This window comes from Prionailurus bengalensis, chromosome B1 (genome assembly GCF_016509475.1).
Source record: "Prionailurus bengalensis isolate Pbe53 chromosome B1, Fcat_Pben_1.1_paternal_pri, whole genome shotgun sequence".
Classification (NCBI taxonomy): Eukaryota; Metazoa; Chordata; class Mammalia; order Carnivora; family Felidae; genus Prionailurus; species Prionailurus bengalensis.
In genome coordinates, this window is record NC_057344.1 from 51,194,223 (window position 1) to 51,211,355 (window position 17,133).

General features: G+C 40.2%; 1 protein-coding gene across 3 annotated transcripts in view; it reads left to right on the forward strand.

The window, feature by feature from the left end:
- The window catches only part of MSRA (methionine sulfoxide reductase A), a 450,794-nt gene that overhangs the window by 172,479 nt on the left and 261,182 nt on the right, over positions 1-17,133 (forward strand). For 2 of the 3 annotated variants that reach the window (XM_043565068.1, XM_043565069.1), the window contains exon 2: positions 4,194-4,262. The exons of the other annotated variant lie outside the window; for it this stretch is intronic. In XM_043565068.1, the coding sequence (XP_043421003.1) occupies positions 4,194-4,262 (69 nt within the window). The remainder of the gene's footprint in view (positions 1-4,193; positions 4,263-17,133) is intronic. 3 annotated transcript variants of the gene reach the window in all.

Here is a 17,133-nt window from a genome sequence, read left to right on the forward strand (position 1 = left end):
CTGTCTAGTAACTGACTCAGCTGCAGTTCAGAAGAAAATATAAAATCAGGGACACCTGGGTGGCTCAGTTGAGCGTCCAACTTTGGCTTGGGTCATGATCTCACAGTTGGTGAGTTTGAGCCCCCTGTCGGGCTCCATGCTGATAGCTCGGAGCCTGGAGCCTGCTTCAAATTCTGTGTATGTCTCTCTCTCTCTCTTTCTCTCTCTCTGTCCCTCCCTTGCTTGTACTCTCTCTCAAAAAGAAATAAATATTAAAAAAAATTCAAAATCAGGTTTATGGACCCTGTTGTCTTTGGGCCTCAGGTGCTAGAATAAAAGACAGGGCCCAAAGGAACCTTAGCATTGAGGCGAGAGTTGCATATGAACTTCCTCCTTCCTTTCCAGTTCAAGTAGCATTTCTAGTCTTCCTGCCTCTACTGGCACTGTCGCCTTGTCAGATGAGAGAAGATGAATGGGGAGGGAAGAGGGGCAGACATTTATAGAGTAGAACAGAGGGGAGTTCCTTGGACTCTGGGCCACCTGGCTGGGTAAACTATTTTTGAATGGCCATTTTCAATGATCATTTTTGTGTAAAGGACATGTACGTATAAAGAGAACTATGTCATTAGTATAGCAAATAATAAAGCTTTCATAATGGCTGAAGAAATACTTTTTAGTCTCTCTTTTTATACTGTTTCTTTCTTCCTTCATTATTGTAACAGCTATTTATTGAGCACCTATGCTGTGTCCCTGTTGGACTAGAATTATAGAAATGGCGAACCAAAGGAGCTATGAGCCCTGTCCTCCCTGTGCTTATAGTCTGCTTGTCCAGGTAATGATTAAATGTGAGGTGCAGCTCTGGTGAGTGTTGTAGAAGAAGGCCTTTGGTCCCAGGAAAGCAACATGACTGTGGTAGAAGGAATGAGGGACTGAGGTGGTCATACCACATGGGTCCTTGAAGGCCATGTTAGAGTTTTAACTTTAACATAAGAGCATTGGGAAGCCATGGAAGGTGGGAGAAGGTTGGGGAGTTTGTGTCATGCAATCAGAATTTTTCTTTCTTTTTTGAAAGGTAATTGTGACTGCACTGGGAAGAGTGAATTGGAGAGGGGACATAGATGAACTAGAGGCATTCATAGGAGTCTGGGCAAAGAGGCCACAATAGTTTGGATTGGAATAATTTGGATGGTGAAGGGAAGAAGTAGAAGGATTCTGGATGTCTGGAAGGTGAAACTAACTAGATTTGGTGATAGACTAGATGTGGGTAGTGAGGGCTAGAGAATGGGCAAGGATGCCTAGAAAGTAGAATGGCAGTCTTATTCCCAGAGTTGGGGATGCTGGAAGAGCACCGTGTTTAGGGTGGAAGGTCATCTTTTGTTGGAGGTGCTTTTGAGCTGTCTGAGAAGAGATGTCAAATAGGGTACGCTTTTCATTGTAAATGTGTAGCATTTCAACTGGCTATAAATAAGCTTTGTCCTGGGAAACCAAGTACTTACTGTGGCAAAAAAAATTTTTTAATCTATAATTTCATTGATTTTTAAAATTCCAAACATATTTTCATTTAGAAAGTAAGAATCTAACAGTAACAAAGGAAAATACTAAAGGTAAATATCGTGCATAATCACCCTGGTCATTTTTATTTTTGTATGTTTCTCTGCCAGAGGAGCATTTCTCTTTTCCTATAAGCATTCATATTTTTTAAAAAAATTTTTTTTTCAACGTTTATTTATTTTTGGGACAGAGAGAGACAGAGCATGAACGGGGGAGGGGCAGAGAGAGAGGGAGACACAGAATTGGAAACAGGCTCCAGGCTCTGAGCCATCAGCCCAGAGCCTGACGCGGGGCTTGAACTCAGGGACCGTGAGATCGTGACCTGGCTGAAGTCAGACGCTTAACCGACTGCGCCACCCAGGCGCCCCATAAGCATTCATATTTTAATTAGTTGTCATTATAATCTACCTCCAGTGTTGTAATAGGATTGTATTCAATTACCATTATTTTTTTTCACATTTCTATATATATTTCTATATAACTCTCAAATGCTGTATTTAAAATATGTTACATCAACCCCGGTGGCTTGATCAATTAAGTGTCTGACTTCGACTCAGGTCATGATCTCACATTTGTGAGTTCAAGCCCCGCGTCGGGCTCTGTGCTGACAGACAGCTCAGAACCTGGAGCCTGCTTTGGATTCTGTGTGTCCCTCTCTCTCTGCCTCTCCTCCTGTTCACACTCTGTCTCTCTCTCTCAAAAATAAACAAACATTAAAAAAATAAAATATGTTGCATACTATTCTATGGTTTTTTTCCATGCTTTTGATAAATCACAAATTACAATTTTCTAAGCAATTTTAGTACTTTTAGATATTAAGTTGATTTTAAGATTTCATTATTGTAAGTAATAAATATTGCTACGTTTGTCACCTTTCCCCCCCTCCATGTTTCTTTAGAGTGAGAGTTTCTTATGAGTGAGATGAGTGGATTAAAGAGTTTGAATGGGTTTAAAACTCTTAATTTGTGTAAAGGCAAACACTTTTAGAACCGCTGGCAGGGACTGTGGAGCTGACCATAGAACAGAACTCTGACCTTGACATCAAGCCTCATCACACTTCTTTGGATTTAGCAACCAATGGCTGCTAATATTAATGAGTGCTTGACAAGGTCCCATGGCTACCTGGGACTTGGGCTAGCCTCTTCCCTTCCTCCAGGTTTTCTGTTCCTAGGATAGTGCCACCATTACTTAGGAACCAGTGAGAGCCCCTGAACTGATGGTATGCTGAAGGGATTGTCTAAACTTGGCTGAGCCTCCAGATTCCAAAAGACTTGCAGTGTGCTGCAGGGCCTGCCTTGGGTTCCTTTGAGCTTAGATGGGGTTCTCAAGACCTTCCATGACCTGGTCCCTGCCTACCATCTGTCCTTCTTTGCCACTGCCTCCCAACATATCACCTCAGCGGTGCCCAGGCTAGACTTTATTCTGGCCCTGGATGATGCCTTGGTTACATCCACACTCCTGGCTTTCATTCAAGGTGCTTCCTCACCCTCTGCCTTTCCAAACCCTGCCTCTCCTTTAAGATTCTGCACTAGTTATAATTCCTCCAGGTTGCTGGCTCCCACTTCCCAGCTTGCTGTTCCTCTGCCATGAACTTTTACAGTACCTTTAGTCTCCATTCCAAGACTTAGCACATAATTGTAAGCTTTCTGGTAAAGTTTGACATTTATACCTCTTGAAGATAATTATACTCTCCAAGAGGGCCATGTCTTACTCTCCCCAGTCCCCTCAGAGCCTAGCTGTGGTGCTAAGCCCTTGCCAGTGCTCCATAAATCTAATGTGACCCATGAAATCAAAATATATGTGCTATGTGATGCGGTGTCAAAGCTTCTGAGCCATTCTTATATATTTTCAACATAAATGCCCACATGGAAAAATTGCTGAGGATATTTTAAAAATACTCATAGCTGGACATACTCAGATTTTCTCTACCTGACTGCATTTTGGGAGGTTTTGAGAACAAGTTAATGCTGGAAAACCAATACCTGGTCACATTTTATTTCTAAGTCCTTGATATGCACAGGGTGGGAAGGATGATTGGTGGAGGGAACCAGGGTGGATGAAGGGTAGGTAGTAAGAAGCACTGGGACATCCATCTTGTCTTTAAGAAGCCAAGTGTCTGTGGCTCCTGGAAATAGTACTTGAATTGTAGTGCAGTGATGTGTTCTGCTATTCTATTTTTTTGAAAATTGGCCCTGATGTTATCCTGCTGTCTTCACGGCTCACTTCCTTGACTGGGTCAATATTGTGATCATCAAGAGTCTTCAGACGAAGCCTCCCCAATTTTCCCTGGAACCTGGAGCTTCCTTGTTCTTTAGGACCTGGCCTGGTGCAGTGGGGCCCTGTGGCTAGGAGTCGGGAGCTTTGCGGCTGGGCTGGCTCTGTGGCCACTAGCTGTATGGCTCTGCATGAGCTCGGGCCCTGGCACCCTTCTTTGTAAAGCCACACGCTCAAACTAGATCATTTCTAGGCTCTTCAGTCACTGAGACTAAAAACAAAATAATTGGAGCTCTCTTAAAAAGGGTAAGCTTTGGTGCCACTTCTAACTAAAAATGAGAAATAGACTCTTTGACACATTTAATGACATGTGTTAGTATGTGTGTGGAACTTTACACTTAACTTGTATTTCTTTCTTTCCTTCTCTCCCTCTTTTTTTTTTTTTCTAGCCAAACATCATGTCAATGGCAATAGAACAGTTGAACCTTTCCCAGAGGGAACACAGATGGCTGTATTTGGTAAGATATCAACTCTGAAAGAAAACCCAAATTGTGTGCAATGACTAGTGCCAAATTTCTGAGTTTTAGCAAGTGTCCTCAGGGCTTCAAAATCTGGGCTCTTGTAGATATTTACAAGTCATTGGAGCCAAAAAAAAAAAAAAAAAACTATTGAGTTCCTAGTATTTCTGGGATCAGAAAAGATTATTCTATAGAATTTAATATGCTTTCTTTTCTCACTTTGCAAACCAAATATCAAACTGTGTCTTTGCTGTTTCTTATGTCCACACTGTGAATTAACCTGATAATTTACAGTTTGAGTTTTTCTTTCCTTGAAGGCTCCCCCACCCACCACATTGATACGTAACTTTGTCAAAGGCTGGGATTCAAGTAGTTTTGAGTTGTTATTCCACAAAAATCAATCTAATTGAATAATCTCTTTCTCCTCCATTATGAATTCAGCATATTCCTTAGAAAAGAAGTTAATTAAAATGTTTTAAACAGAATAAAATCTAATCTCTGAGTATATATTTACCATATACAATTATGTGGTTGAGCAGAACTTCCCTGTTAGCTTCCAAACCTTTTGGTGATGAGGTCCTTTTTAATTCATTGTTCCTTACCTCCATATTTAATGTCACCTAAACTTCTCTTAAAATGTCCCTACACTTGGCACTTTCTTTGCCAACCTTCCTCCTTTTCTCCCTCCTTCCCTTTTCTTGCTGATGTCCTCTTTCCTCTTGTTTTTGCCTTCCCCCCTCACTCTTCCCTCCAGCAATGCCCTGGGGTCCATCCCTTATCACCCTCTCTGGGGTCACTACCTCTGTCCCCTGAATTTTCGTTTTCTTGTAGCTTCTGGGTCCTTCCCCTCAGCCTTTAGACAGGTTTTATGATCTTTCCCATCCTAAAAACCTGAAGTCCCTGATTTTATGCCTTCTTCTAGCTCCCATTCTACCCTGGTCTTGATCCTCTTCTGTAAGGCTTTTGATGTAAAGCTGTTTTAAAGCATGGAGTTCTCCTTGAGCTGCAAATTAGCTTCAGGATCACCCACCTCTAAATTAGCCTATTCAGCATAAAGTATTAACTTATTCATAGAGATGGAACCAGAATTAGTAATCAATAATGATTAACGGTTGGAGAGTTATGAAATAGGGAACTAATTCTGCCTGGGTATTTGTAAATCTTGCTCCATGTGGGCTAGCACCCTTTAAAATGTACTTATCAGTGGTTAGAAGTTATTATGCTCAGAAATTTAAACAGAGAATATGATTTTTATAGAAAAAAGCATAATGGACACTCTAAAAATGTGTGCTGAATATTTGCTTTGTTACTTTTCTTCTGTGTACTTATGCTCACACAATGCCGTTTTTCTGGAGTTGTAGGTTTGAAACTATCAGGGGACAGTTACCAGGGGACAGCAAATGTCACATCAGTGTGCAATGGGTTATTTTGATAATTTTTTTTTTGTATTTCAGATTTTTCACCCCCCAGACATGTTAGACACTCAGTTCCATGTCATATTGGGCAATATAAAATAAGGCTAACCTATCTTAGCAGGGTTTCCTCTGTTTTGCTATTAGAGGAGAGCTTCCTTCCCAAGGGACAGACCCAGCACCAGGCAGGTATGGATGTTGTTTGGCCACAGAACTGGAAATATCAGTGAATAAAGCTCTGTGATGAGATTATGATTATAATTTGTCACAGTTTTGGTTTGTAGTGGCTTTCCTAAAAATCCTAACCCGTGGCCTTCATTGCTTGGCTTTGGGCAAGCACCTTTCCCTTTCCAAGCTTTAGCATTTTTCACCAATAGGATGAGGATTGACTGCTCTGAGACACTTGCCTTTGCTTCTCCATCTTACATATTCAAGACCCAAGGCTCATCTGGTGGTAGGCAGTCCTCAGGAAACCCGCTGTGAGTGGCCAAGGTGTGTGGTTTTAAGAGGTGAATCGTGTATCATTTCTGCAAGTGCAGAAATATACAGATTGTAAACTAGAATATCTTTTGACATCTAAGAATGTTTACATTATTAGAACTTCAGTTTGACTCTTCCAGATGCTTAAATTAAGGCCCTATTTGGGTTAAGTAGGTGCAAGCATTTTATATTAATGTTTTAAAAACTGTTCTCATTTTATATCACTTGTCTACCTGGCCTGCAGTGAAGAGAAGGAGCAGATGGCTTTTGGGGTGGGCTTCTCTCATTCTGGGTTGTTTGTAGCTCTACTGAAAAGGTTAAACCAAGTATATAGCACTTGGCTCTTTGACATATGTTGGACATTTAATCCTCCTGGCACCTTGCAAGCCTGGTATGAGTATGTAATCCTCTTCTCAGAGAGCTCATGTGACTTACCCGAAGTCACTCAGCCAGTGATATAGCGGAGGGAGAATTAGAGCCCAAGTGTAACTAACCCTGAAGCCCACGCTCTTCTTATGATGTCCCCTGACTCTTAGCACTGGTTGAAGAAGCCGTGGGCAAGTCTGGTAGATTCAGAAATGGCTTTCAGCTGGATCCATGCACAAATGCACGATTTCCAGCCAAGCCAATTTAGCAAATTGATTTGTGAATTTCTATGCATTCCCAGAGTGCGCTGAAGGACTCTTGACATATAGCTTTTGCTGGGAAAATACTGCTTGGAATGACATCTCCTACTACTTATCACTTTTACCCATTTGATTTTAGTAGCATGTGTTAATATACAGGGGAATGTCTTACATCTACTTGACTGTGAGCTCACCAAACACCAGTGGCACTTTCTAGTTGTCCCAACTTACTCTTCAGCCTTGGAGGTGTTAATATTTTATGACAAAATAGTATTGCCAGTTGCAATTTTATTATCTATTGGTTAATCATGTGAAGATGCCTTACAGAATGCTATCTACATAGGAACTTTTAAATTAAATCCACTCTGAAAGTGGTCGTTGAACTGCCATTAGGCATTTAGAGTGGATAATGTAAGGAAGTATAAAGGACAGGGTACACTCCATTGTAAAAAATACACAAGTGCGTCATTGTGTCATGTGACCAAAGAATATATAGGTGTTCCTTAGTTTCTGGCATGTAATCTTCACAGATTATTTTTAAGCTAAGATGTTTATTTTTTCAGATTTTCTTTCGTAGCCCATTTGTTAGTCCTCGTCTTGTTTTTGTGTGGCCACAGTTCTTAAGCTTCTTTGTTGCTCTTTCTCTCCTCTGTACTTTAGGACAATGATAATGAAGGTAATAGGCTCTGCTCTCCCAGTGGGCTTCTCCTCGTCTGTGTATGATGCTGTCTTTCAAGTCAGTGGGAGCCCTTTTTCCACAAGCTGGAGAAGCAGAACCGAACATTTTGCAATTACTTCATGCCTTTGTTCCCGGTGGCTGACAGTGCCCTATGGCTATCATCCCTTTAATCCTACAACAGCCCTGTGAAGTGGGCATTATTGTGCTCTGTTAGAGACAGAGAAACTGAGGCACCCAAAGATGAAAGAAATCTGGTCAAGTGGAGGGAATGCTTTCTCCGGCATGAGGACACATCCACATTACATTTGCCAGCATGCTGTGCCTGACTTAGAAAGGTTCTCTCCAGCTCTCAATAACTTAATGAAAGTGACATCCCATTGGCAGTGAGCCACTCCATCCATGCAGAGAGCACAGAGGCTCCAGCCATTCTGTGGTTTTTTTTTTTTTAAAGCACAGAACAAAAAAAAAAAAATAAAGCACAGAACAACTATTCATTTTATTAAATATATAGTCAAGAAGATTTATCATTTTCAAATAAAATAAAAACTTATTAATTGAGGAAAATGCAGAGAAGCTGGGGGTTGGGAAGATGTGTGAATTTGCGAAGGTTTTTAGTACAACTTAAAAAAATGAAATACAACTTTTAAAAACTTTAAAATACAGTACTGTGCCATAAAATTTGTCATCCAAAGTAGTATACTTTTGAGAGTGAAAGGGTGCTGTTAAAAATTACATTAGATAATGAGGTACAAACCTGAAGGGTTTCAGGCAATTGGGATATAATGTCACCCTATGACAAGAGTGTATATTGTAAAATATTGTGCCAAGAGTAATAAATACACATTGAGTCAAGTTGAAATTGAACTTAGATATATAAAATGAAGTAAACAAGTGAAAAAACAATGCAGACTATACTATATTATATATGATGTAGTATCAGCACCAGTAGTTTCACTAACTTCCAAGATTTTCCTCAGTAAATATTGTTATATCTTTCTGAATGACTTGAAATTAAAAGCTAATTCATATTTATAAAACCAGGTTCATAGCTCTTTCATAAGAGATGGAGAATTGATCATCACAGGTTAATGCCTTTGCAATTTTAATATTGTACTTATAGTATCCAATAACATAGGGTGGTGAGTTCTCCACCATTAGAGGTATTTAAATGATAGAGTGGTCATTCCTAACAAATTGGAAAATGGGACTAAATAGCATATAAGAGTCTTTCTTCTCAATTAGTGAGCATTTACTTTATTTCAGAATGTTAAACCCTTTTGAAAAAATTCCTTCTAGCAAGAAATTCTTTGATCCTGTCATTTAGAAACCCACACCAAGCCTGTCTGCAGAAAGGTAAGGTTCTGTAGCAAGGAATCTTAATGTATAGGAATTGATATCAGTGACAACACTAGAAGTATCTCCATGAATTCTTAGGGTGGGTTTTTAGGCTCTCAGTATCCTGACAGCAATGGCTCTGTGATCTCAAACATGTTTTCTTTGTCAGGTTCTCTTAGGGCTTCTCAAATGAGAGGGAGCAAAAGACAATCCAAGATATCATGAAAATGTGCTGATGACCTTGTTTATCTCTGTTTATAGCCAAGGTGCCAAGAATTTACCAGACTGTTTCTCAAATAGGTGTGTGGAAGGGCTGATTCCAGAGCAAGGGCTAGTGACTGTTTTAGGGCCACAGATGCACCCCAGTCCAAGTGACTCACCTTGAGCACTCCAAAGGAGAATGAGATCCATGTCTGTAAGATGAACCAATCATAAGACATTTTTTCCCCCTGACTTCAATTGGAGGTGAATTTTGAAACAGCCACAGTTATTTTGTCTGCTAGCCAAGAAAACAGCATTGAAAGCAGCAGGCAATATGTCAGACTTCAAAGGAAAATATATTGGTGGCTCATTGGCTTGAATCCAACATTATGTTGGTAAATAATCAAATCCCGGTGTGGCATATTTCTCCCTGAACCTTGACTGAAAACCATTGAAGACCATTCTGTGAGCTGTAGAGTGGCAGTCACTCATTCTAGGAAAAAGGCCAGGAAGAATGACTTTGAAATGTGTTTATAATTAACTAAACAATCTAAATTCACAAGACTGTTAGAACAGCAGGCTGCTAACTGGTGCAAACTTCTTAAGTGATGAGGCACTTGGGGAAACAAAAATAGGCCTTCCTCCCATGATAATCTGAAGCACCTTCAAGGGACAATAATTGGTCATTTAGGGACATGTTTTAAGATATATTTTATTTTATTTATCTTTTGTGTGTGTGTGTGTGATGTTCTCAATTTTTATTTCCTTTTTGAGCGTGGAGAGGTCAGATAATACAGGGAGAGGGGAAGAGACCTCCCTGAATATCCCATTTGGATTGTATGACATTGCTTGTTATGGCACAGCACACCTGGTCCCAGTCCGGAAGAGCACAGGTGTGGAGTTGGAGAGGGTATCCTGGGGGCGGGGAGGGTGTGAGAGGAGGATATATTTAGAATAGGGAAGCTGGAGTGTGGGTGGGGATTTTTGTGCTTAGAGAATGGAACTGAACCCATTGTAGAAAGGAGTAAATCCAAATCCAGTAATGTTTGATAATCGTGTATCCACCAACCTCAATCATTTGGAATGCATGTGAGAGCCAGAAAATAAGCTCTACCCCCCACCTCCCACCACACACACAAAAGTTGTGGAGGAGTCTATAAATAATTCTGAACTCACAGAGGCCTTTGCTGTCAGATAAACCTTGGTACATGACTCTAGACAAGTACCTTACCTGCTCTAAGCCCCATTCCTCATCTGTAAAATGAGGTGAAGAATGTCTGCCTCACAGGGTTGTTTTCAGAATGTCATGAGCTAATGCCTCAAGGCATTTAGGGTATGGGGGACAGATGGGACAGATCTCAGGCACTGCTGCTCATAGGACAGCCTGTGCAGTGTTCCCCGGGAGGCCACCTGCTCTCCTCAGCCAGAATGCGCTGTGATCCAGGCCCCAGGCGATTGACCCCAACATTAGTCAGTTCCATTTGATCCATAATCTCTCTTGCATAATACCTGATGAGCCCTGTAACTCAGGGATTTTGAAGGATAACAGATTGCATTAGTGGAGAACTCAACTAATACTGGCCCAGTACTGACCAGCCCTTGTTAAAACTTTCTAGTAGGCCACTCTCATTATGGGTCTAAATGAGACTGGTTGCTTCCTTGTGAATCAACACAGAGCTCTCAGAAAATGCCATGATTTCTCTTTTGGCCTCACCTATTGAGTTGATCAGTTGTGGCTAATTATTTCACTGTTCTTGCTAGTATATAGTGACCATCCAATTGACCAACTTTTTGTAAACTTTTGAAAATGAAGAAGATTTATAGAATTTATTTTACCTATATGGCAGTAATTTCTTAAATTTCTACCGAAAAAATATGCTCAAGAGGATGTGCTAGTGAAACAATTATGTATCTACTGCTTCTCTGTGATTTAGCTTTTTTAGAAGAAAAATGTAGATATGGAGAATGACAAAAACTGAAGTTAATCATTATTCAGTTTAGCTCAACTAGCATTTTTAAGAAAAATACTGAGCCCCATGTTGCAGATGATATAAGACAGCTAATATATTCTCTCTTGCTCTTACTCTTCCCAATCATTTATCTTTGGCCTTGTTATAAAACAAAATAAAGGAAAATTAAAATAGATACAAGACATGGAAAAATTGCATACTTTAGAATTAGCTAAATGTTAGACCAAAGAAAAATATGAGAAATGAAATACAAATAGTACGTGCCATGATACAATATAATTTGTTAAAGTTGGCCACAGATTTGGCTCTATATTTTCTAGCAGCATTGTGAAGACCAATTAGTTGTATGATTGGTTTCCGTTTTTAAAAATTGTGGTAAAACACATAATATAAAATTTGCCGTTTTAACCATCTTTAAATGTAAAGTTCAGTGGCATTAAGTACATTCGCATGGCTGTGCAACCATCACCACCATCCATCTCCTGAACTTTTTCATCTTCCCAACTAAAATTCTGTATACCTTAAATAATTATTCTCCATTCTGTCTCCACCAAGTCCCAGCAACCCTCATTCTACTCTCTGTCTCTGTGAGTTTCACTACTCTAGATATCTCCAATAAGTGGAATCATTCAATATTTATTCTTTTGTGACTGGCTTATTTCACTTGGCATACTGTCTTCAGGGTTCATCCATGTTGTGATGTGTATCGGAATTTATTTATTTTTATTTATTTTTGAGAGAGAGAGAGAGAGTGCGAGTGAGCAAGGGGCAGGGGGAGGGGGAGAGAGAGGGAGGGAAAGAGAATCCCAAGCAGGCTCTGCACTGTCAGCATGGAGCCTGAGGTGGGGTTTGAGCTCACCCAGTAAGGGGCTTGAACTCATGAACTGTGAGATCATGACCTGAGCCAAAGTCGGATGCTTAACCATCTAAGCCCCAGAATTCAGGTGTCCCAGAATTTCCTTCCTTTTCTAAGGCTGAGTAGTATTCCACCAAATATATATACCACATTTTGTTTATCCATTCATCTATCAAAGGACACTTGGGTTGCTTCCACCTTTTGGCTATTGTGAATAATACTGGTATGAACATGGAAGTGCCAATATCTCTTGAAGACCCTACTTTCAAGTCTTTTTTTTTTTTTAATTTTTTTTTTCAACGTTTATTTATTTTTGGGACAGAGAGAGACAGAGCATGAACGGGGGAGGGGCAGAGAGAGAGGGAGACACAGAATCGGAAACAGGCTCCAGGCTCTGAGCCATCAGCCCAGAGCCTGACGCGGGGCTCGAACTCCCGGACCACGAGATCGTGACCTGGCTGAAGTCGGACGCTTAACCGACTGCGCCACCCAGGCGCCCCTCAAGTCTTTTAATGAGTATACCTAGAAGTGGAATTGCTGGATCAAATGGTAATCCTCTGTTGTACTTTTTGAGGAACTGCCAACCCATTTTCTACAATGGTTGAGCCATTTTACAGTCCCACTGGCAAAGCACAAGGATTCCAATTTCTTCACCTCCCTGCCAACACTTGTTATTTTGTTTGTCCATAGCCATCCCGATGTGTGAAGTGGTGATGGGTTTCAACATTTTACTTAATGATATTAAAAATCTTCATGCTTGGGGGAATCTTAAAATTTCCTGATTCTAGAACCAGAAAGAAATTTCTTTTAAGGGTATGTGTAAGGAGAACACTGTAATGTGAGACAGTCAACAGTACTACTGCTAACCCTTTAGAGTGAGCAGCATGAGGAGATTTGTGAGCTGTTGGTCACACTGCTCTTTTCTTTGGACTGCTGACACACACCAGGGAATATTTAGGCCACACACTGCACTGTGACGGGTTGCACAGTATGCTTCTCTGGCTTAACCCATAAATTACTTGTAATGCATCTAAAACAATCAATAGACTGGTTATCTTATAAGGAATTTTCTATCAATATTATTTCTTTAATGGATTTTTAAAAATGTTTACCTTTTAGTTTTTTATTGTGAAAAATTTCAAACATACTAAAAATAAACTGATATAAGGAAGCCTCCCTTATTCAGCTTCAGCTTATCAGTTAGGGCTGAGTGTTTTTCATGTATATTCTCAGTTGCTCTCCACCATTTCAGGTTATTTCAAAGCAAATCTCACATATCATCTAATTTTTTTAATTTAATTTTGTTTTGTTTTGTTTTATTTTGTTTATTTTATTTTATTTTATTTTACTTTATAGAAAGAGAGAGAGAGAGAGAGAGCATGAGCTGGGGAAGGGCAGATGGAGAGGGAGAAAGATAATCTCAAGCAGGCTTCATGCTCAGTGTGGAGCCCTATGCAGGGCTCAATTCCACAAACATGAGACATTATGACCTGAGCTGAAATCAAGAGTCAGACCCTCAGCTGACTGAACCACCCAGGTGTCCTACATATTATCTCACTTTATCCATGAATATTTGGGTACATATCTCTAAAAAGAGCAGCTGTCTAGAAAACATACCATACTGCCATTATCACACCAAAAAAATACAATTATTTAATATCATCAAGTATGCCATGAGTCCATATTTCCACTATTGTCTCATAAATGTTTTTTCAAACCATTTGTTTGAGTCAAGATCCAAATGAGTCCATACATTGTAATTGGTTGATATAAATATTTAGTCTCTTTTAACCTGTAAGTTCACCTCTCTCTTTTTCCTTGTAATTTATTTGTTGAATAAATTAGATAATTATTCTGCACTATCTCCTTCAGTCTAGATTGAATGGCCATATTTGTCAGTCCTCTGTACTTCCTAAAAATTGGGAGTTAGAGTACTGATCAGAATCCATAAGTGGGGTGTGTAAGCCATTCAGGAGGCATTTAATAACTGAATCATTAAATTAGCAGCCCTTAATGATCATTGCCTAGGTCCATTATTTTATCCAAGGCTATAGGATGGTGCTATTTTAATTCTAACATTTCCTTTTACTTATGAACTAGCCCTTTTATTAACTACTTGGTTATCTTGACATCCAGTTTGATTAAGAAAGATGTGTCATTCCACCCCCCCCCCCTTATCTATCACTTTGCTCCATGGATCTGAACATGGGTTAAAAGTATATTCATGAGTTAGAAGCATATATAAATACAGTTGCTTAAGTCAAAAATGATTTAACAAATGATGGAAACCTCTTTAATTTGAATGACCATTTTCACTTGAGCATTTAACCAAATTATTGAAATTTGTGACCATTTGGCTAAACTTGAAAATGCAATCACAATAGACAGATTGCCTCAACAGATTTGGGCAAAACAAAGTAGCAGACACATACATAGCCAGGTGGCAGAAGGTATGTCTCCGGCAAGGCTGGATCTGGGGAGCAGCCATCTTCTCTGCTGTTCTCACCCAGGTCTTGTGACCAGAGGACATGTTGCCTTGTGGGTTCTAGTCCTGAGCCTCAGCAATCCAGGATGAAAAAGCCAACTCCAGAGAGGGGGCCATCTTGTTTCTAGATGTGGAATGCTGTGACAATATTGGAATGATGAGAATGGATAAGCAGCCAGGAAATGACAAAGCCTCCTCAGGAATGCTGCCCACTGTGAAGACTAACAGCTGAGCTATCTCACCTGCAGCGCTTTTTCATGCTTTGGCTTAATATTGTGAATGCGTTTGAGGGTAGCAGAAGACATATTTTTCAGAGTGCTTTTCCCTTGTCTCTGCCTTCTAGTTTTCACAGATAGAACAGGTAAGACTATCTGCAGTTTTCACTACCAAGTATTTTGGGAACTGTCTACTGACTCACTTATTTTTTTAATCTCATTTTATCTTTATTATTTATTATCTTATGTATATATAAATTTTTTTTTGGTGAGTTGTCTCAAATTTTCCTTTTGGAATGATGCTGTGTATAAATAAATAAGAGTAAAATAATTCCTATGAATGAAATTTCTTAGGCCTAGTACAACATACAGTTTTCTTTTCAAGGCATTAAAAATCAAAAATGCCAGATCTGTTTTTTCAGAAATAACTGGAATGTTATCACCAAACCCTAAGAAGTGGGATTCTGTTGAAGCAACATGTTTGGTTCACACTGAGAAATGATTGTTTAGCTTTGCCTGCCTTTGGCCAAAATAGCGTGAATGATGATGAAAGAGCCCCTGTGAACTTTTCATGAATTCTTGTGTGTAAGTGTCAGCAACATCCCAGGTGTCCTTATATACCAGGAGTTACTACACGGAACACCTTTCATCTTCCTCTTATGTCATTGGTACCCCAGGATTTAGACAAAGGATTATAGTTGGTCAAGACCAATCACATTGGGACCAAAGGTGGTGCTTGCCAGATGGCTATCTTTCTGGTACAAGTCTGACCATAGATTCTTCCAAGTCCCAGCTGGGATGCCAAGACTCATGATAATATGGTGATGATTAATGATAGTTCATGATAGGCCTTATCGTGAATGAACTCAAAAAGATATTTTAAAAATATAATTACTTTAAGATGATTGAGGGGCACCTGGGTGGCTCAGTCAGTTAAGTGTCTGACTTCAGCTCAGGTCATGATCTCATGGTTCATGGGTTCAAGTCCCACATCGGGCTCTGTGCTGATAGCTCAGAGCCTGGAGTCTGCTTCTGATTCTGTCTGTCTGTCTGTCAGTCTCACTCTCTCTGCCCCTCCCCCGTTTGCCCTCTGTCTTTCTCTGTGTCTCAAAAATAAATAAACGTTAAAAAAAAAAAAAAGATGATTGAAAACACTTTCAGGGGCGCCTGGGTGGCTCAGTCGGTTGAACAAACGACTTCGGCTCAGGTCATGATCTCACGGTCCGTAAGTTCGAGCCCCACGTCGGGCTCTGTGGTGACAGCTCAGAGCCTGGAGGCTGCTTCAGATTCTGTGTCTCCCTCTCTCTCTTTGACCCTCCCCCGTTCATGCTCTGTCTCTCTCTGTCTCAAAAATAAATAAACATTAAAAAAGAAAAAGAAAAAGAAAAACAAAACACTTTCAGATGTGGCTTTCCAGAATCAAGCTTACTTAGTGGGAATCAGTGTCGTCTGTTTTGTGGGAAAATAAAGTTTAAGTTTTTTGGCCATATCTCTGGACTCCCCTGAAACCCCCTCTTGCAGTCATTTGAATCTCAAATGTCTTTCTGTGATGGTCCTTTCCCAGTTTCTTAGTTTCCATCATATTGTCACTTAGGTCAAGATGAATCCCCTGTGGAAGCCTGGCATTCATCTTGCTTCTAACACTCATGCATTCATTTAGTACTTGGGAGAATTTCTTGTCACCCTCTTTGCCACCAGCCTTCCCTTTCCTTACCATAAAAGTTGTCCAGGTGGCATTGACATTTGCATTGAGAGGAGTGGAATAGTTTGTATTCACCTCATAGGGAACATTAAGAAGGAGGAAGTTTTGGGGAAGGTCACCTGGGAAAATTCAGGAATATGATGATACTAGGAGCTTAGAGTGAAAACAACCTGTGTATCAAATGAACTGTCAGGAATGCATAGGAAATGCTTCTTAGCATTCCTTTTGGCCGAAGAGCTCATGTTTGGCAAGTACGTCCTTTGGCCAGGCCTCCCCTTAACAGCTTTGTTGTAGAAATGTGCACTAGCATGACCATAAGATGGAGAAGGCCCCATACGCATGGGTTCAGCATTGGCCTTGCTTTCAAACCACCTGTAAAAGTAAGAGCTGGATTCCCAAGCAAATCATATGTGCTTTAATCCTGGTGCCAATACATGGGTCTTCAGTGACACATAATAAATAGGTGGGCAGGTGTACCGGCTGAATGACAAATAGCTTTTCAGTTGCTATTGATGCATTCGTAACTGGACTGAAAGTCTTTTTTTTTTTTTTTAATTTTTTAATGTTTCTTTTTGAGAGAAAGAGAAAACCAAAGCGTTGGGGGGGGGGGGCGGGAAGGGGCAGAGAGAGAGGGAGATGCAGAATCTGAAGCAGGGTTCAGGCTCTGAGCTGTCAGTACAGAGCCCGACGTGGGGTAATGGACCATGAGAGATAATGACCTGATCCGAAGTTGGGTGCTTAACTGACTGAGCCATCCAGGTGTCCCTGGACTAAAAGTTTTGTCCCTGTTTTTCTTCCTTCCATGTAGAACATTTTTATTCTACCTAGCAATGAAGTGACTGTGAAACACCACCACTTATAACTAGTTAGTTATAAACTAACTTTTATATTGAATAGTAATTTTTATACT